Source organism: Dromiciops gliroides, chromosome 1 (genome assembly GCF_019393635.1).
Source record: "Dromiciops gliroides isolate mDroGli1 chromosome 1, mDroGli1.pri, whole genome shotgun sequence".
Lineage (NCBI taxonomy): Eukaryota > Metazoa > Chordata > Mammalia > Microbiotheria > Microbiotheriidae > Dromiciops > Dromiciops gliroides.
The window spans coordinates 641838073-641859014 of record NC_057861.1 but is presented as its reverse complement, the minus strand read 5'-3'; the positions used below and the strand labels follow the sequence as shown (position 1 = coordinate 641859014).

Here is a 20942-nt window from a genome sequence, read left to right as displayed (position 1 = left end):
ACAGGCCATTCCTTTATCTCTGTTACTTTATCACAAAGGGAAGGAGTTATATTAAGCTAGAATGACTCAAGGTGAATTATAACCTTCAAAAACAAATATAAAGATATACTGATAAAAAATGGGCCTGGTTCTCTTTTCTATGTGTCATCCTCTAGAAGGCTTGGCTTCTGGAGGGAAAAGCCTTTGAGAAAAATGGATATATTATTACACAGGGCAATATTTCTTGCGATAGACAAAAGAAAGGTTCTATGTTTGTGGCTCCCAGTCTTTTTGAGTACAAGGATCCTTTTTAAATGTTAAAAAAAATTCTTGGACCCTACCCCACAAAAGTTACACTACTTAAATCTGTTGAAGGAGAAAGTACATAATGAAAAAGACAGTAGGAATTCTGTAATGTTTTTACATGAATTTGCATTTCATTCATTACAACAGGAGCTACATACATTTGAAAAATCATACTATGCCAGGCATATTATTTATTCATTCTATACTAAATGAGATAAATCCCTTGCAATAACTGAAGCTTCCCCAGGAGTCCTTAGCCCACAGATTAGAAATCTCTTTTTTACAAGAGAATAATCAGCTGATAGCAATTTGAACCTGATAACAGATTTTAGCTTTGTTTTGAACCTTTGAAATTGAGAGAACTTTAATAACTGAGGTTCTGCAAGCCCTTTGCTATTCCAGCACTACCCTCTCTCTCCTCTCTCGATTTAATCTTCCAGCACTTAGCCTGCAGCCCTGCAATCTTAAACAGAATTATATGATATATATGATATATGATATAGTATCAATATAAGCATGCACTTAATTATAGATTGTCCTGTACTCTTTTTCTAATTAATTTATGTGCGCTAGTATTTTCTTCTCAATTTGAATATCAATTCCTTCAGGACAAGAACAACATCTAATATTTCTCTTATATTTCCCACAAGTCCTAGCAAGAGGTTGGCACATAGTAGGCTCTCAGTGATATTGTATAATCTGAATATGGTGAAAGAAGAAAGCACCATATACCCCCCCCACCCCCACCCCCCAAGCAATGTTTTGGCAGCAAATGTTAAGTAGGAAACTAGGGGAATTCATTGTAGCCCATGAGCTATGAGTAATCAGTAATGATGCCATTACAGTACACAGAAGTGGTGTTTAGCTAGCATATCTAAAGTAAAGGGAGAGAGTTCCAGGGCGCAGCCAAGATGGCGGAAGAAAGGCAGTGAGTTCTCGAACTCACAACATGATTGCTCCAAAAAACATTCAAATAACACCAATAAATAAATAAATAAATAGATAAATAGATAAATAAATGGAGGGCAGTTGCTATCACTACTGAATTTAAGAATGGCCTCAATTCTGTTGGTTTAGATTAGAATTGTTAACACTTCGGTGTATAAGGGAAAGGAGCAGCTACATTTTTGTATGCCTAATATTTTTCTTTCTTTCTTTCTTTCTTTCTTTCTTTCTTTCTTTCTTTCTTTCTTTCTTTCTTTCCTTCTTTCTTTCTTTCTTTCTTTCTTTCTTTCTTTCTTTCTTTCTTTCTTTCTTTCTTTCTTTCTTTTTTTTTTTGATGTGTGTTCTGATCTAACCTGCCTGCTGGGATGGTAGAGTGGGGAGAAGGTAATTGTGCGATTTCTTCTCCCTTCCTTCCCCAAATAATCTCATCCACTGTGATCCAAGAACAGTGGTACGATGATTTAAAGTCATGTCCTTATGATGACACAGTAACTCAGCTAAGGTCTGGGCCAAATATTTATAAAGGATATTGATCTGTGAATACACCCTATCCTTCTTGGTATCGATATGGGAGCTTCTGACTTTAAAATATGGTCCACAATTTTAGAATCAAACTGGTCCCCAATATTTGGTTTTCCTATCATCCAGTTATCTACTTGAAGGCAAGAGCCTGGACAAGATGGTCTCTTGGGGTCCCTTCTGATTCTAAAAACAATCATCTATGGAAAGTTGGTCAAATGAATTCTGTTATAGGGCCTAGCACCCCAGAAGTTCTCTGGGGGCACATCAAAGAACCTTCTTCTTGAGAAACTAAACCAAAAGACAGACACACCTAAAGAGATAAGTGGAACCAGATTGGGACTGAGCTAGCTCCAGGACCACCACCTTTCATTCCAGTCTCCTTCACCTCTGGGGAGATAAGATTGGGTGTGGATGCTGCCTTTGTGGCAAGAAGAGGAGAGAGATGGCTTGAAAGATCCACAGCCACTCCTCACCCAACTCCCCCAGCCACCACCAGTGGGGGATGGTCCTCCCTCAATAGGGGAACTTTCCACAGTCAGATGATCACCTCATCAGATCACCATTGGACCACTATAAAAGTATCTGCCTGTCTCCTGCTCAAGGAGATTTGTATCTCAGAGCCACACTCTGTGCCATGCCTTCTTTTCATGAGAAGTCCAAGGATTTCTCTCTTGGTTTCCCTTCCCCAGCCCCTAAATAAACTATTATCTTATTCTATTGGATTTGTGTGCAAAAGGGTGTAATTCTTTGAAGAGGAATTCCTAAGGACCCTAAACCCCTACCCCTATCCCAAACCCCCTACCCTATTTTCCACATAACAAATTCTATGCAGAAAATGCAACAATCAACATTGGCTTCCGGGGCAGTTAGGTGGCGCAGTGGATAGAGCACTGTCCCTGGATTCAGGCATACCTGAGTTCAAATCCGGCCTCAGACATTTGATACTTACTAGCTGTGTGACCCTGGGCAAGTCACTTAACCCCAATTGCCTCACACACAAAAAAACCCAAAAAAACAAAAACGAACAAAAACAAAAAAAAATTGGCTTCCTTTGGTTTTAATAATATGCTGAAAGTTGTTTTGCCTTTAATGTAAGTCAAGGCAAAGGGACATTCTCAAGCAACTAGGTAGCAACCTACTTATAAAAAAGGTTGCTACTCCTCTCTCTACCTCTGCCCATTTAAAAATTTTGGTATGAATCTCTGACTTAATTATTGTTGGGAAATCCTGATGTGGGAATTCCCTCTACTAATGCAGATTAACACCTCCATTTTACCTATAATTTATAGTCTTAGAGAATTGTATAGGTACTGAAAGGTTAATACAAATGAATGAATGAATGAAAAGCATTTCTTAAGTGCTTACTATACACCAAACACTATGCTAAACTCAGGGGATATAAATACAAAAGCAAAGACAGTCCTTTCCCTTAGGCAGCTTAAATTGCAATAGAGTAGAGGAGGAGGAATAACATATATATAGAAGTGGCATCCAAGTTGGGGCATTTTGGTCCAGAACATTATGAGGATGTTCAATGGGGCCACTGGGGAGTGGATTGGCACACCTCATCCAGGACCAGTGGTTGTTGTGCCCACCACAATATAGCTAATAAATGTTAAAAGTAAAACTTTAACCCAAGTATTCCTGACTCCAAGGTTATCCTTCCTCTAAGAAAAATGTAAGCAACCCTATAGCCTACTAAGTCTAATTGACCTTTGCAATGTTTAACCTTTGTCATCTGGCAGCCACAGCCTACCTAGTAGGACAGAGTTCTTAAGTAAAACTGTAGATATTTAGAGCGTGAAGGAGCTTCATCCAGCCCAAACTCTTCATTAGATAGAAGAGGAAACTGAGGCCTAGAGGAGTGGAGGGAGTGACTTGCCCAAGATCACATTGTTAGTTATTTAGTGGGAAAAGCTGAACTAGAACCTAACTTCCAAACTAATATTCTTTTGACTATAGCACACCACCTCTCCCTTTAAATGACACATTGTTCAGTCTGCTGACAGATAGTACAGAAAATTGGTGCAATTAGTTTTTTTTAAATTTAACTCTCTTCAGAATATAGGAAATTTTCATACATTTTTTACTGAAGAAACCCTTCTTACTCTATCTTCCAGAGTTTAAATACTACAGTCATTAGAATGCAGTGATAAATGAATCTGAGGTCCAGAAACATAGAGTGATTTGCTGAAAGTAACAGAAATAACACATGGTGGTTTGGATTTGAACCCAGTCTTGCTCCAAACCCAGAATCTTTTTCACTCTACTATATTTTATAAGTAGGGATAAAGGAAAGTCTGACTATTATTGCAGCACAAGGCAAGGGTAAAAGAGGGAAATCCAGCACTGATGATATGGCTGATGATAAGATCACAGAACAAAAGGGCTATCAGGAAAACATGTCAATTAGGCTGAGTAGGGCCAGTCATGTATATGTAAGGAAAGAAATGGATACACCAGGACTTCCTTAAAATAAACACAAAGGAAAATTATTGCTATTCCCACTGTGTAAATTTACTATCCAATTACTCAGTCTCTTTTTTCAATTACTCAGTCTTGAGTTAGTTAATAGAGATAAAACCATGCATGACTCACAATCAAAATGAAAAATTTGTTCCTAGATCCAGACACTATTCTTTGGTTACACTATCAGATGTAATCATGTAGTTTCTTTATATACAAACAATTTTATTTGGCCTCTAGAAATGAAAACTTTGGTTTTTAATAGTGACTTGGCATTTCATCGGAAAGGTGAAATGCTGTACCCTCAGCTTCATTATTCTATAGAATCAGAGGTTGGTTTGGCTATGCTATATAGTTACCAGTATGATGTCACAAAAAGATTGAGGGGTTTGGAGTGAGAGATCTGGGTTTGAGTCCTATTGGCTCTACTTATGACCCATGTGACTTTGGGACTCTCTTCCTCATTTGTAAAAAGAAGGGATTATAAAATGACCTCTAGGGTTTCTTCAAGTTTTAAATCTAATAAAAGGAGTGAATTTGAACAATAGACCCATGGAAAGTAGCCAGTCCTTTCAGGTTGCCATAGAAAGAACCTCAGAGATGAAATTCCTAATTTGTAATTCCTAATCTGTAAGTGTGTACAAGGAAAGAACCAAACGCAAATAAGAAAGGACTTTCTTCTTGGGTAAATGATCAAATGAAGGAAGCCTGGAAGGAAGAAATGAAAGATATAGCATACATGGAGCCATAGTTCAGAGAACCTGATCTAAAGCAGGTTTTATGATAGGCCAAGTTCTAGGTTATATTTGGGTTTTTTTTGGTTTTGGGGGGTTTTTTTGGTGAGGCAATTGGGGTTAAGTGACTTGCCCAGGGTCACACAGCTAATAAGTGTCAAATGTCTGAGGCCAGATTTGAACTCAGGTACTCCGGACTCCAGGGCCAGTGCTCTATCCACTGTGCCACCTAGCTGCCCCTCTAGGTTATATTTGTAGATGGGGGGAAGGAAGTAGAGGGGGAAAGAGAGAGAGAGAGAGAGAGAGAGAGAGAGAGAGAGAGAGAGAGAGAGAGAGAGAGAGAGAGAGAGAGAGAGAGAGAGAGAGAGAGGACTTGTTAGGTTCTTCTTTTCCAGACACTGTACTAAACATAGAAGATACAAATGCAAGCAAGGAAGATAGACTGCCCTCAAGGAGTTTATAGTTCTTTTTTTTTTTTAAAGGAGCTTATATTCTATCAAATCACAAATCACAAATCACAAAGGGGTGCTGGCAAAGGAAGGTCGCTCAAGGCAGCACAGTGACCAGATGGTAGATAAGTGGTGTTTCCTATATTCCATCTCCCATATTTGTACCTCTGTATTGGTTTTCTTCCAGATATGGAAATATATAGAAAATAGTTTCTCTTCATTTAGTCATTTAGGAAGCTTTTTGTGCATGAATCTAGGCAAGTCACTTAATCTTTGTCTGTCTCCTGCCTTACAAGGTTGTTGTGAATTTCAAATGAGATATTTAGAAAGCACTTGGCACAGTTCCTGGCACATAGTAGCTGCTTAATAAATACTTGGTCCCTTTCTCCTCTTCCCTTATTCTAGGTGCCACATTCTACTCAAACCTTTCCTGAGCCTCCTCCAAATCCCTTGTCAGTATTTGCCTCCTTCTTCTCAAATTATGTTGCAATGGTTGAATGTTCCTTGAGGCAATGTTTATCTTTGTCTTTGTACCCCAAGCTCCCAGTGCAGTGCCTGGCATAAGTGTGTATATATTTGCTTAGTAAGTGTTTGTTGAACTGAGTTGACCACAAGCAGGTTAGTAGTTGCTTAAAGATGTAAAGCTTAAAGATGTTTTTTTTTTAGTTTGTTTTTTTTGCAGGGCAATGAGAGTTAAGTGATTTGCCCAGGGTCACACAGCTATTAAGTGTCAAGTGTCTGAGGTTGAATTTGAACTCAGGTGTAAAGAATTAATCCTGATTTAGAAGCCTGAGCACATGCCGCTGGGGCTCAGGCCCATGCCTCCATGCCAGCACAGTGCTCCACCCACCTCATGCTGAAGCCTAGGTGGGCCAGGCCAAATTATAATGATGGGAAGCCAGGTGAGGGCAGTCAGGTGACCTTCAGCAGGCGGGAGCTGGGAGGCTGGTCATTCTACAACCGTCTGTTAATTCTGTCAATCAGGGCTGCCAGGCAAATAGCTTTGGGCTCTGTGTGTGTGACCACCCTGTTTCCTGTGAGAGAGGGGGTTGCTGGTAAGGAGAAGGGAGGAGATTCGCCATTCTGGCGTTGGAGCTGGAAAGAGATGGGATGCAGTTGTGTGTTCTGCTGAGCCCTGGGTGGTGGTGTGATTCAGGTAGTATTGTTTTCCTTCCCCCATTCCTTTTTTCCTTTCCCTTAATTCTACTAATCTTACTTGTGTTTTTAAGTTCGTTCTTGTTAAAAAAAAAAAAAAAACCCTGTTCTATTTTTGAAAGAGGCTGTTAATCTCCTTCCTTTTCCCAATATGGCAGTAAGTCGCCTAACACTCCCCAATTAAAATTTGGCCCCTACACAGGTTATCCTGAATCCAGGGCCGGTGCCTTATCCACTGCACCACCTAGCTGCCCTCGAGCTTAGAGATTTTAATTCTAAATTGACCTTCCTTCAAATAGTAGAATAATACCTAGTAACATTAGATGTTTTGAGAAAATATCCAATTTTTATAGTGAACTTAGAGGGAAGTGATGTGGATAGCTAAAACTCTCATTTAGATATAAAGGGTGATTTTTTTTAACATTTAAAAAATATGTTTTTATTGATATCTTTTGGTTTTTGCATCACCACATTTTATCCCAGTATCCCTCTCCCTCAATAAACCATTCCATAAAATAAATAGTATTTTGAAAAACAAGAATAGGAAAAGAAGAAAAAAAATCCAGTATACCAGCAGATCAAAAAAGGTTGCAAAGTAGTGGGTTAGGAGTATCTCTTTTCTCAAGTCATGCTTGTTCTTTATAATTTTGCAGCATTCATTTTAAAACTTTTCCTTTTCCCTCACATAATAGTATTTTATTTTTTCTAATTACATGTAAAGATAGTTTTCAACATTAATTTTAATAAAAATTTGAGTTCCTAATTTTTCTCCTTCCCTCCCCTCCCCCTTCCCTAAGTTAGCAAGAAATTCATGTTATGAAAGAAGAATCAGAATAAAAGGGAAAAAACAAGAGAAAGAAAAAACAACAAGAAAAGTGAATGGTATGCTTTTATCTGCATTCAGACTTCACAATTTTTTCTCTGGATGTAGAGAGCATTTTCCATCATGATTCTTTTGGGATTGTCTTGGATCATTGTATTGCTGAGAAGACCTAAGTCTATCATAATTGATCATCACACAATGTTGCTGTTACTGAGTAAGTACAATGTTCTCTTGGTTCTGCTCACTTCACTTAGCATCAGCTCATGCAAGTCTTTCTAGGTTTTTCTGAAATCTGCCTGTTCATCATTTCTTATAGCACAATAGTATTCCATTACATTCATATACCACAACTTGTTCAGCCATTACCCAATTGATAGGCATCCCCTTAATTTCCACTTCTTTGCTACAACAAAAAGAGCTACTTTAAGGATTTTGTACATGTGGGTTCTTTCCCCTTTTTTAATGATCTCTTTAGGATACAGACCTAGTAGTGGTATTGCTGGATCAAAGGATATACACAGTTTTATAGCCCTTTTGTCATAGGTCCAAATTGCTCTCCAGAATGGTTGAATCAGTTCACAACTCTACCAATGATGTATTAGTGTCCCAATTTTTCCACATCTTCTCCAACATTTATTATTTTCCTTTTCTGTCATATTAGCCAATCTGATAGGTATAAGGTGAGACTTCAGAGTTGTTTTTATTTGCATTTCTCTAATCAATAGTAATTTACAGCATTTTTTCATATGATTATAGATAGCTTTGATTTCTTTATCAGAAAACTGCCTATTCATATCCTTTGACCATTTGTCAATTAGGGAATGACATATTCTTATAAATTTGGCTCAGTTCTCTATATATTTGAGAAATGAGGTCTCAAAATGGGTAATTCCATAAGTAAATAAGGGGACTATGAAATAGTTGATTTGTCGGTTCTATGGATAAGGAAAGAATTTATGACCAAACAATAGATAGCAAGCATTATAAGATACAAAATTAGTAATTTTGATTGTGTTAAATTAAAAAGGTTTTGCAGAAATAAAACCAATGAAGTCAAGATTATAAGGAAAGCAGAAAGCTGAGAAACAATTTTTCTAGCAAATTTCTCTGATAAAGGCTTCATTCCTCAAACTATTTTGCCCTGATTAGCTTGAATGGGGGGGGGGAGGGTCTTACATTCTTTCTCTGATGTCATCCCTGGACTTCATTTTAATATAACCTACCTCCAATCATGTAAACCAATTAGATAAGAATCATGTTAACTAGTTAGATTTGATTGGTGTGTGATGGACCTCCTACAATGGGAGGCATATATGAACCAAGACCTGACTGTCATGAGGGGTCTTTGGTCTGAGAGAGATGGCCATAGGCCTCCTTTTATTAATAACCCACCAGACTTATTAGTAAAATGATTAAATTACCCAGAAACCATATCTCTCATATTTTCAATTGTCACAAAAGAAAGCAAATGCTAAGATTGCAAGGTTTTTCCAGATTCAATAACATTTCTCTGAAAGGAGATTAAGAGACTGTGGCATACATAGTGAAGAAGCAATGGACTCGAGGAATACAGAAATATAAGAAGGATTTTGATAAGCTAAAAGACACCCAAAGAATAATAATCAAGATTGTGAAGAGACTGCACACAGTATAATATGAGGCTAACTTGAAGGAAATAGGAATATTTAGCCTGCAAAAAAAAAATCACTTTGACTTTCTGGACCATAGTTTGGCTTAGTGAGGGGGATGTTGGAGGGAATACCTATTTAGGTACAGGTTGGACTACTCTGAGATTTGATGATTCTGTGACACTTGGATTAGAGATCTAAATCTAACAAAAAAAACAAGTTGTATAGACTTAAATAAGTCACTATATATGTCACTTTATATATACATATATATATATAAAATGCATGTCATTGAATTAATTTCTTCAGATTAATTTCCAGATCTCAAGGCCTGTGATTCGCAAATAAAATGAAAAGTTTCAAAAGAAAGTTATATAAAAGAACCCATGGTTATCAGAGAAAGTCTGCAAAACTTGGGGAAAGTAAATCAATACTATATAATTTATCTTTATATCAGGCTTGTTCTCTGTTTCCTAAATTCCTCATCTAATTTTTTTTCTGTCCAAGTACAGTGTTATGTATTCTGATGGCAATATTGTTTGACTGAAACTTTTCTCTTCAAAGTTACCACTGAGCTCTCAATTCCTATATATGTGACCTTTCTCAAATCTTATTCTTCTTGACATGTCTCCACCTTCTTTTCCTGGATACTATCTCCTTCCTGAGATTTCATGATTCTAGTTGTTCTCCTACCTGTCCGACTCTCCATTCTCAGTCTCCTTTTCTATATCATCATCTATGTCATGCCTCTTGCCTGTGAGTATTCCCAAAGGCTCTGTCTTAGACCCTCTTCTCTCTATGTATTCTACTTGATAACCTCATCAGCTCCATTGGACTCAAATATTATCTCTGGGCAGATGATTCCCAGATCTATATATTATTTTTAATTTCTTCTGAGCACTAGCTTTATATCACTAACTGTCTATTGGACATTTAAATGTTCCATAGATGTCTCAAACTCAGTACATCCAAAATTGAACTCATTCATTTTCCCTCCAAGCCCACTTCTCTTCCAAACTTCCTTATTTCTGCCATTGCCATCACCTAGTCATCCAGATTCAAAGTTTCAGAGTCATTCTTAACTCTTCATTCTCCCTAATGCCAGATGTCATTTTTCATTTTCAAATCTTATTGTTTCTACCTACACAACATCTTTCAGATACATTCCTTTTCTCTCCACTTGACAAGACTACTGCATTTTCCAGGCCATTATTATTACCTGGATTATTGTGATTGCCTTCTAATCAGTATCTCTGCCTCAAGTCTAGTCTCACTCCAGTACATTTTCTGCATAATTCCCAAAGTAATTTTCCTAAGGGATAGGGCTGATCACATTACTCCCTTTAACTGGAACTCCAGTGGATGTCTCTGACCTTGAGGATTAAATCTAAATTTTTCTGTTTGGCATTTAAAGCCTTAACCAATATGGCCCTAACCTACCTTTACAGCTTTATTACACATTACTCCCCCTCAGTCCCTACAGTCCAAATAAACCTTCTTAATGTTCATATTATATGACATTTCATTTCCTATCTTTGCACCTTTGCGTGAATTATCTCCCATGTCTAGAATTCTTCCTCTTCCTCATAGAATTCCTGATCTCCTTCAAGACTCAGTTCAAATACTATCTTTAAACATAAAGCCTTTCATGATCTCCCCATCCCCCTCCAAGAGAGTGTCCTGCCCCCAATCTATAACTTTACCTCTCTTTTGTTATCTCCCCCACTAGACTGTAAGCTCCTCAAGGAAAGGAATTTTTGCTTTTATATACAAAGAATTTGGCACATAGCAGGCACTTCACATGTAAATGCTTAACTGATTGATTTTTCCTCCATTTGTTTTCCCAGCTAGCTTTCCACCTAGCTGAAGCAGCAAGCTCCCTTTGCAGGGGCAGCATATACCAGGGGAGTCAGACTATCAACCACCAACTATTGACCAATAGCCACCAACCAGCTGATGCTGTAGCTCCTACTTCCCAAACAGCCACAACTATTGATACTAATGACTGGAAAAAGAAAGTTCTTGCCTATGAAACAGCTGGCACTACCAAACGGTTACTTTCTGGATCTACCTTTCTCTTCAGGTCCCTTGCTTTTAATTGATGGCAATGGGGAAAATATCACCTGTGAGCTGTCTTTAATTTCTTGCCCAAGATTTCAAAATCTTTGACATTGCTTTTTTAAGATTTCTTCTTTTCAGCATAATTTGTGCCAACACGAATAACCTAAAGTGGGTAGTACTTTGACAAATTTGGGGAAGTTCTCTTACATACTTTGGATTTATGTCAGGAAAATAGAAGAATAGCAGGTCAATAAATGACTGTGTTAGGGTCCCTTAGGAGAGAGTCACTAGTTATCATTACTTCTCTCTTTTTCCTTGGACCTTAACTGAATGACTTCTTACTAGCTAACTAGCTAGAAAAGGCATTTATTAAGTATTTATTATGGTTCCTGCACTATGATAAGTGTTGGGATGCAAATATATGGAAGAAAGAACCTCTGGACCTCAAATGCCTATAATCTAAGAAAGGAAGCCAATACATCAAGAGGAACTGGAAAGAGGCATTGAAATGACTATGATATAAAAATAAAAGACATTAAAATTAATCTTAAAAAAAAACAAGCAAAAAACAAAAGAAAAAAGTTTATCCCTAGGTCTGACCCAGGAGGAAAATGCCTTCTGTACCCTTTATTTCCCAAATGCTATATAAGTGAGTATAACGTGCTCCTTAAAGTCCCAGGGATGGTAATTGATTATCCCAAGTGGCACAGCAAGTAAGTAGCAAAATCAGAATTCAAATCCAGATCCTATAACACCAAATCTAGCTGCTTAGAAAAACTTAGGAACAAAGCTCATTCATTTAGAAATTTTCCTCTATTGTGGATTTCCCCTCTACTTTCAAGTTTGAGGAATTAGAGGGTTTCCATTTCATATGAAGAATTTCTCATTAATAAATATCATAAATGCTAATCTGGAAACAAAATGCTTAATAGCAAAAGCTCTTCTTGTCTCCACAAGATCCAAGATAAAGAGGGCATCCTTCCTGACCAGCAGAGGCTTATCTTTGCAGGCAAGCAGCTAGAAGATGGCCATACCCTGTCTGCCTACAAAATCCAGAAAGAATCCATCCTCAATCTGGTTCTGCATATTAGAAGTGGTATATGGATCTTTGTGAAGACCCTGAAGGTAAGACTTGGAGGTAGGGCCCAGTGATACTATATTTAACTGGGTTTTTTCCATGACAGTCTTTTAGGAAATCATTTCCTAATTTTCTCATTTAACTCTTTTCTCTGTCTCATCCTTCTGTTTCCTTTGTGCTGTTTTTTCCATTGCTCACTGGTCACCTATTTCAAGCACACTGATCCCACCCAAGGAAGTAAGACTATTGCTTTTGCCTTTTTTAAATTGTTGTTTCAAATCTCTGCATGAAATACTAAATATATATTATATTACTAGTGTACTCAAAATGTGATAGTAATTCTGCTGTGATTGTATTAAACTTGCTTATGAAGTCTCAAAGATAGTAAGGAATCCCACAGGATAAATTTTCCAGATGATAATTTCTGTTTGAGATTGTTCTCCCCCAGAGTTCTATATACATCAGCAGGGTCAGTGGATAGATTTTGGGGCAGAGAGAGGGGAAGTGGATGGGAAAAACATGGTATCTTTTTTTTTCCACTAAACTCCAATTGAAATTTAGAATTTTCTTCATTTATGGATTTTCCCCATCATTCTGAGAAGGGGTCCAAAGGCTTCAACAGACTGCCAAGGTCAGAAAAAAAGGTGGAAAAATCCTTGGTATAAATGTATAGACCCTTTCCCCTAGCAGATACTTAATAAATAGTTGCATAATTGAATCAAAATGGATTGAATCCATGAAAGATATAACATTACCTCATGACAACAAGCATTACCAAACTCAATGTTCTGTTTTCTCCTCTCCTTGGCAGAGGTTCCCATTGTTTTAGAGGGATAAACAACAGCTCCGAAAGTCTCTAAGATCTATTTGCCAACCCCTGGAAAGCTATAAAATCTCTGTTAGTACTTACCTTCAGATCCTACTTACTTCCTCCTCTGAAGCACTACAGGTCTGTGTTGAAATAAGCTTTGGACAGCTGGATTTATGATTCTTGAGTTGTCAGAGAGCCAGGTTTCTCTCACAAGGCATCAGTAATGGTGTATGGATGGGATGGGTGTGGGGGAAGGAGACAAGGAGCGTGCGCGCGCGCGCGTGTGTGTGTGTGTGTGTGTGTGTGTGTGTGTGTGTGTGTGTGTGTGTGTGAGAGAGAGAGAGAGAGAGAGAGAGAGAGAGAGAGGGGGGGGGGGAGGGGAGAGTGTGAGTGAGTTGTGGCAGATCCTTATCAGTTTCCTTGAAAAAATTTCCAAGTTTCTTTTGAAATATCCAGAATGTAATTTCTGCTCCTTAGTAAGCATTTGCTGTTGCTTAATATAAAACTCTTCACTAACATTTTTCCCCCTCCTCTCCTCCTCCCACCTCATTGTAAAATTGAATAAGCATATAAAGCCACAGAATCTTTCATTTTGCATACATTTCTCCCACCTCCAACTTCCTGCCTGGGTTCTATCCCAGCCACCATTCTCTCTTTCCACTTCTGAACATTGTTAAAGAGCATTTAAAAAAAATTTTTTTAATTTTTTGGTGAGGGAAACCCTTGAGGCATAGCTCATCTGTCCCCCTATAGATTCATAAGCCATCATTTTGCCAATATGTCTTCCCCCAGGATCCCAGATTCATAGAATATTGGAGATGGAAGGGGGAATTTAAGGATTATCTAGTCTACCTTCCTCATTTTACAGATCAGAGAACGGAGGTTCAGAGAAGTGAATGAAAAAATGACATCTAAGAAAACAGCTATTTTTTGGCAGAGTTGGATTTCGAATCCCTTTACCTTGAACTCTCTGCTATGTCACTTCTTTCTTCATGAAACACTCTATCAGCTTCACTTTCCTCCTAAAGCCCTCAGTCCTCCTTCTTCTCAACTCAGATGGTTTACTATTATTTTCTTTTTTCTTTTTTTGAAGGGCAATAAAGGTTAAGTGACTTGCCCAGGGTCACACAGCTAGTAAGTGTCAAGTGTCTGAGGCCATATTTGAACTCGGGTCCTCCTGAATCCAGGGCTGGTGCTTTATCCACTGCACCACCTAGCTGCCCCCTTTACTATTATTTTCCACCAAGATTGAAACCATTTGGCTTGAGCACTTTGAGAAATGCTTCCCATTCTCTACATCAATAAAGCCTTCCCTTAGTACACAACACCATTCCTTTCATAATCCTTTGACATCTCACAGAAATGTTCTTTTTCTTTTATAGAACTAAACCTTGTACTGGCTCTCATCCCTTCGTATTTCATGAGAATGTTTCCATGACCCCAAATTCATACAAAGACAAGAGCCCTGGACTAGACTGGGAAGGAAAAAAAGAAAAACAAAGCAAAGACCTGGTTGAGGTTTCAGGCTACTGAGTCTGTGGTTAATTGCAACTGTTTTGTGCTTCCTATTTAATTAGAATTAAAAAGGCAAGGATAGAAATATAAATCTAAAGTTATCTTCAGCTCTCTTTGCAAAATAAAACTAGACTAAAACCAGAATCATTTTTCTCCATCAGACCTATAGCAACTTCTGAATGGAAACATTAAAGAATACACAGACCTCTGCATTCATTATATACCACTTTCAAAAGATTAATCATGTGCTGGGGCAGCTAGGGGGTGCAGTGGATAAAGCACCAGCCCTGGATTCAGGAGGACCTGAGTTCAAATTTGGCCTCAGACACTTGACACTTACTGGCTATGTGACCCTGGGCAAGTCACTTAACCCTCATTGCCCCACCAAAAAAAAAAAAGACTAATCATGTGCTAAAGCATAAGAGAATCAAACAAAATTTAAAAGGCAGTTGCAATAAACACACTCTTTACAGAAATATTTGATACAATAAAACTAATAATAAATGAAGGAAAATATGAGCAAAAGAAATGGAAGGCTAAGATATAACATTCTGAAAAATGATTAGGTCAAAGAACAAATCATAGAAATAATAAATAATTAAGTAAGTGATAATAATGAAACAACATAACAAAACTTTTTAGGATACAACTAAAACAATCCTCATTTTTCTCTATCAGAACAAAAGTGCAATTTCTATCTCTGTGAAGAAAGTGCAGAAGTAGAAAGCAGAAATATATTATGTTGGTAATTTGCCCTTTCTCTGAGCTTCTAAGACTTCTCTTCATTATTCCATCCATCCATTCTCTACTTCCCTATCCCCTATCTAAATGGGTCAAAAACAATTTCAGATTTATGTGTCTGTAGAATTATATCATATCAGAAACTAGGTGGGTCCTTGGAGATTAATCCAAACTTTATATGTAAAGACAGTTAATTAGTTAGTCTGTAGTCTCTTCCAGTGCCTCCAAAATATAATAATTTTATTATTTAAAAATATTTTATTTTTCCCATTTATATGTAGAAAGAATTTTTAACATTCGTTTTTTAAAATTTTGAGTTCCAAATTCTCTTCTTCCCTCCCTGTCCCCCTATTAAGAAGGCAAGCAATTTTATATAAGTTATAAACGTGCAGTTACACAAAACATATTTCCATATTAGTCATGTTGTGAAAGAAAACAGAGACAAAAAAAAAGCCAAGAAAAATAAAGTTAAAAAGTATGGTCTGGGTGCCAAGATGGCAGAGTGAGAAAGAAACCCTCTGTAATTCTCCCAAATTTCCCCTCAAAACAACTAGAAAACTGCCTCTGAATTGTTCCAGGAAAGGGGAAGCAGCTTACCAGCCTGGCAGGAAAGGTGTTTTTTACTTGGGTGAGAGGGAATGGTGTTGGCAACAGCAACAGCAGCAACAAGGCTTTAAGCCTGGGGCAATCCACCAGTGAGGTCCCAGCCTCCTGGAAATCAGTAGTCCCGAGGCAAGTGAGCAGTCTGAGTTGTACTGCAAGACCCCTGCCCCTAGCATAAGCCACCAGGGAGGCCTTTACCCCACTGCTGACTAGTAGTGATGGCCTGCCCTGAGGCTGGCCAACAGCAAGATCCCACCCCTGGGACCTACCACCAGACTGCTACTACAGAAACCCAGTAGCAGGGCCCCAACCCTTGTGCAGATTTGCAACAAAATTACTCCTCTGCTAACACAGAGGCCCTATTGACACAGCAACCCACCAGCAGCCACCACCACTAGGGCAGACCAGCAACAAGATCCCTCCTTCAAGAGCCACCAAAAAGACTCTGTTACTATAGCAACCCAGCAGCAAGATACCACCCCTTGGAGAAGGCCAGCAGCTAAACCCCAAACCCAGGGGAGGTCAACAGGGAGGACCCACACCAATACAATCCAGAAGAGAAGCTTACCCCACAGAGAAAGCAAGCAGCTAAATCCTACAAGTCCAGTAAAAAACACCAGTAAGACCCAGAGCCCCAATACAAACACTTGGAACATTGCAGGACTAGAGCCCACCTGTCACATAAAAACACCAAGTCACCAAACAAAGGCATAAAAATGAACAAAAGCAACAACAAAAATCCCTGAAAAGCTTGACTATAGAAAGTTACTATGGTGATAGGGAAGATCAAGGCATAAACTTAGAGATCAATAGTGCCCAAATGGCTACAGGTAAAATTTCATTTTTTTTTTCTTTTCTTTTCTTTTTTTTTTTTTGGTGAGGCAATTGGGGTTAAGTGACTTGCCCAGGGTCACACAGCTAGTAAGTGTCAAATGTCTGAGGCTGGATTTGAACTCAGGTCCTCCTGACTCCAGGGCTGGTGCTCTATCCACTGTACCACCTAGCTGCCCCTACAGGTGAAATTTCAAAGAAAAATGTAACTTGGTTTCAGGCCCAAAAAGAATTCCTAGAAGAGCTTAAAAAGGACTGTAAAAAGCAAATTAGAGAAGTAGAAGAAAAATTAGGAAAGGAAATTAGAGTAATGTAAGAGAATCATGAAAAAAAAAGAGTCAATAGCATAGAAAAAGATTTACAAAAATTTACGAAGGAAAATAACCCCCTAAAAAAACAGAATTAGCCTAATAATTCCTTAAATATTAGAACTGAACAAATGAAAACTAATGATTCCATGAGACATCAAGATAAAATATAACAAAACCAAAAAAGTTTTAAAAGAAATAGAAGAAAATGTGAAATTTGGGGGGCAGCTAGATGTCACAGTGAATATAGCACTGGCCCTGGATTCAAGAGGATCTGAGTTCAAATCTGACCTCAGACACTTGACACTTACTAGCTGTTGTGAGTGAGATTTTCCCCATCCCTTAGTTATAAGAGATTTACTATAGTTTTAAGTGATTTAATTAAAATAATAATCAATATATTAACAAAAAAAATTGTGATTCATATAGATTGCATAAGGTTAGTAGGTCAAGTCCTTTTTCCATATTTCTCAATTTTCCTATGATATAGTGTAGTTGATCTTGTGATATCCGCCTTAGGAAATGTCACAGGGTCTGTAGGTGGTCAGTAATACTGTTCACGCCGCTTTACACTGGCCTACCAATGATCCACCCTATTGATATCATAATGCTGATCCCCTGTTATTACTCAAGACTATGTTCTAATTTTAGAGAATGTCTCCAAGGGTATATAAACTCATGTAGTTTGTACTTCTGGGTCTTTCAGGCCCAAAGCCTGGATGACCGGTTTCGTTGAGGGACTGGCCCTCTCTCAATAAACCTATTTGCTTCAGCCTGGAAACTTTGTTATTTTCATTCTTCTGTCGGACTTAAAAATTTTTTTCGTGACAATTTGGTGACCCTGACGTGATCCTGCAGTAATTCTGTTACTCGGGTTCCTCTTCTCCAACTTGGGACTTCACTTAGGAGCTCCAGAAAAGGGCCTTTTGCCCTAAGTCCTTTCTTGAGGGAGAGAAATCTGGGCACAGATTCTCGCAGGTTCAACCTTCCAGGCTGGTGAGTATCCACAAACTGCAGATTGTGATACTCATTTTATTATTTAGTGCCTTCTGATTCTAAATTAATTTTAATTGGATTTTTTTAAAAGGCTGTAATTCATTCTCTGCTTGCCCACAATTTCACTTGTACAGGAACTTCTGCTTTTTTCACTGTGCACTGGAAGGAGAGGAAGTTCTCTGTGAAACCGCACAGCATTTAATTTTGAAAGGTAGACTTGGGTGGGAAAGATATAAATCCTGTGAATGTGTCAGTAAGATTGTGTTTGAAAGGTGTATGTATGTGTTTGAGAGGTGTGTGTGAGGTGTGTGTATGAGACGTGCCCTAGGCACGAAGTGAGTGCGGAGTCCTGAGTACGGGGTTCCGATATCCCGTGAGGGACTCGGCCGGAAAACGGACGAAGCGAGAGCTGTGTGTGCATGAGACGTGCCCTAGGCACGAAGCGAGTGCGGAGTCCCGAGTACACGGTTCCGATATCCCGCGAGGGACTCGGCTGGAAAACGGACGAAGCGAAAGGTTGTGTATCTGAGCCAATAGTCTATCTCGTAATTACTGCATACGGCCCAGTGGACTGGTTTGCTCCTGGACGACTACTCAGGGGTCCTTATGCCAAGCAGAATCCGCAAGGTAGACTGGCGAGTAGACTGGCGTGTGTCTGTACATGTTTGTCTGTCTTCCCTGCCCTTGTGTGCGTGTGTGGGACAAAAATTTAAAATTGGGCTGAGGAAGGTGTTCAGAGGACCGGGTCTTTTTAGTAAAGACCTTGGATCTATGGTAGCATAGGCTACCAGATTGATCAGGTCCGTAAGTATACCGTGAGTAGGTATAGAGGGCCGGGTCTCCTAGTGAAGACCTTGGATCCATGGTGGCATAGGCTGCCAGAGTGATCAGGTCCGTGAAAAGGTGTCTTAGGAGGGCTTGGATCAGGGTTAGCCCAGGCTAACCAGTGTGCACATAGGGTGATCAAGCCCGTCCACCAGAGGGTAGGAGGACTTGAATCTGGTCCTTTTTGCCTAGTTCGAGCCAGGTCAGTCTTCCACCTCTGGTGTACACCATGGGAACTAGGCTGAGTAGAACACCTATTCCTAAAGATTCTCTATTGGAAAAATTTTTGGAAATGTGGGACAGAGAAATGATTACAGCCAAAGAAATTGATAGAGAAACTGCTATTAAATATTGTTTTAATTGGAGCAAACATTTTAAGAATTTTTGGCCAAAATATGGGACTTTCGATCTCTATATTTTAGATAAGATAGAAAAAGTTTTAGAAAACCAGGAAAAGTGGGATCAGCTAAAATATCTAGTTCATTGGAAATTGTTCTCCACTATGATTTCTGAGGAGAGCAAGCAAAAAGAGAGTGAGCCCACTGCGCTCTATCCTGTAGTCAGTGCACCATCAGCTCCTCCTTCTTATTTTGACCCTGTAGAAGGAGTGAAGGATAGGATGAGCGAGGAGAAAAAGCATGTTCCAATATCCCAACATGCCTCAGTTTCTGCTTTTCCCTTGATAGAAAAGCCTCAGTTAAATGCTCAGGGAAATTTACTATATATTAGAGAACATCACCCTTTCAGACCTTCTGATTTAGCTATGTGGAGGCAAACTACTCCTTGTTTTGATGATGACCCCATAGCAGTTATAGATCAGTTTAAATCTATTTTTCGTGGGCATAATCCTACCTGGACAGATGTACAAGACATGATGGATGTCCTATTGTCAGAGGGAGAAAAAAGAGGAATTATAGAGATAACCAATCATGTGGTGGTAGGTCCAGGAGGAGGGGGAACATGGCCCATGCAAGATCCTGGATGGGATCCTAATATTCTAGCAGATATGAACCAACTAAAAGAGGCTAGGAATAACCTAATTAGAGGAATGGAACTTTTCTCAGAAAGACCAGAGAACTATAGTAAGTTCCAAGAGACAGTTCAAGAAAAAGATGAGACTCCTATGAGGTTTTATGATAGACTGTGTAAGAGTGCTAGAAGATTTGCTAGACTTGACCCTATAAATCCTAGGGATGCTAGAATGATAAATGCTGCTTTTGTGAATCAGTCTCTTCCAAATATTACTGAGTATTTTCTGAAATACTGTCCTGGATGGCATGAAAAGAATATCAGGGAACTGAAAGCAATTGTTCAATATGTGTTTGAGGGAAAAGACAAGAGAGATGATGGACAAGACAGTAGAGAAAAATCTAGTCAAAAATCTAAAGCTGTTCTTGCCACCATCCAGCAAGTACCTATAGGGAAACAGAACAGAAGGTTCTGTTGTTTCTATTGTGGAAGGATGGGACATATGCAGAAAGATTGCTTTAAAAGGAACAGGAATTATCAAGAAAGGTATAAATTTGAAAATAATCAGGGAGTGAGTAAAAAATTAAGACAAGGAGTAAATCAGGCAAATACAGGAAACTGGACTCCTGTACAAAATGCTTCGGCATGACGGTTTGCGGGGGAGGTAGAGGATGTAGATAATGCAGATTCCACTAAGATCATGGCCCCTGCTTTGACCATTCATGCCTCTCCCTTACCGCATGTTGATTTGTATGTTGAAGGTGTAAAATGTTCTTGTTTAATTGATACTGGTGCCTCTATTTCGGTGTTAAAATTTGTTCCCAAAGATAAAGGAACTATTATCAAAAAGATGCCTGTGGTGGGAGTAGAGGGGCACAGCCAACTAGCTCCTCTTCTGTCTCCCCTTGAAGTTACTATTGGTCCTATTTCAGTAATGCATTCATTTTTGTGGATTCCCCAATCTCCTATTAATCTTTTGGGTAGAGATTTATTGTGTAAATTGAAAGTTGTTATTAATTGTATGCCAGATAATACATTGACTGTTGATATGCCTGATGAAAATGTGTTAACCCCAGTGTTTATTGATGTATTAAGTGAATGTTATGGTGAGGAATTGTCTGCTTTAATGGTATCCCAATCTAATGATTTTTCTATTCCAGACACCTTGCCTGAAAAGGTGTGGGCAAAATCCTCCAC

General features: G+C 38.7%; 2 protein-coding genes across 2 annotated transcripts in view; one reads left to right on the top strand and one right to left on the bottom strand.

Moving 5' to 3' along the window:
• IL33 (interleukin 33) overlaps positions 1-13229 on the bottom strand; it is a 45197-nt gene extending 31968 nt beyond the window's left edge. Inside the window, exon 1 of the mRNA XM_043979475.1 lies at positions 13057-13229. The gene's annotated coding sequence lies outside the window, so the exon portion shown is untranslated. The remainder of the gene's footprint in view (positions 1-13056) is intronic.
• Positions 11990-18480, top strand: LOC122753178 (polyubiquitin-H-like). Its single transcript, XM_044000355.1, has 2 exons — positions 11990-12193; positions 18280-18480. Exons 1-2 carry the CDS (start codon positions 11990-11992, stop codon positions 18478-18480), a joined length of 405 nt encoding a protein of 134 aa, XP_043856290.1.
• The last annotated feature ends 2462 nt before the right edge of the window (positions 18481-20942 follow it).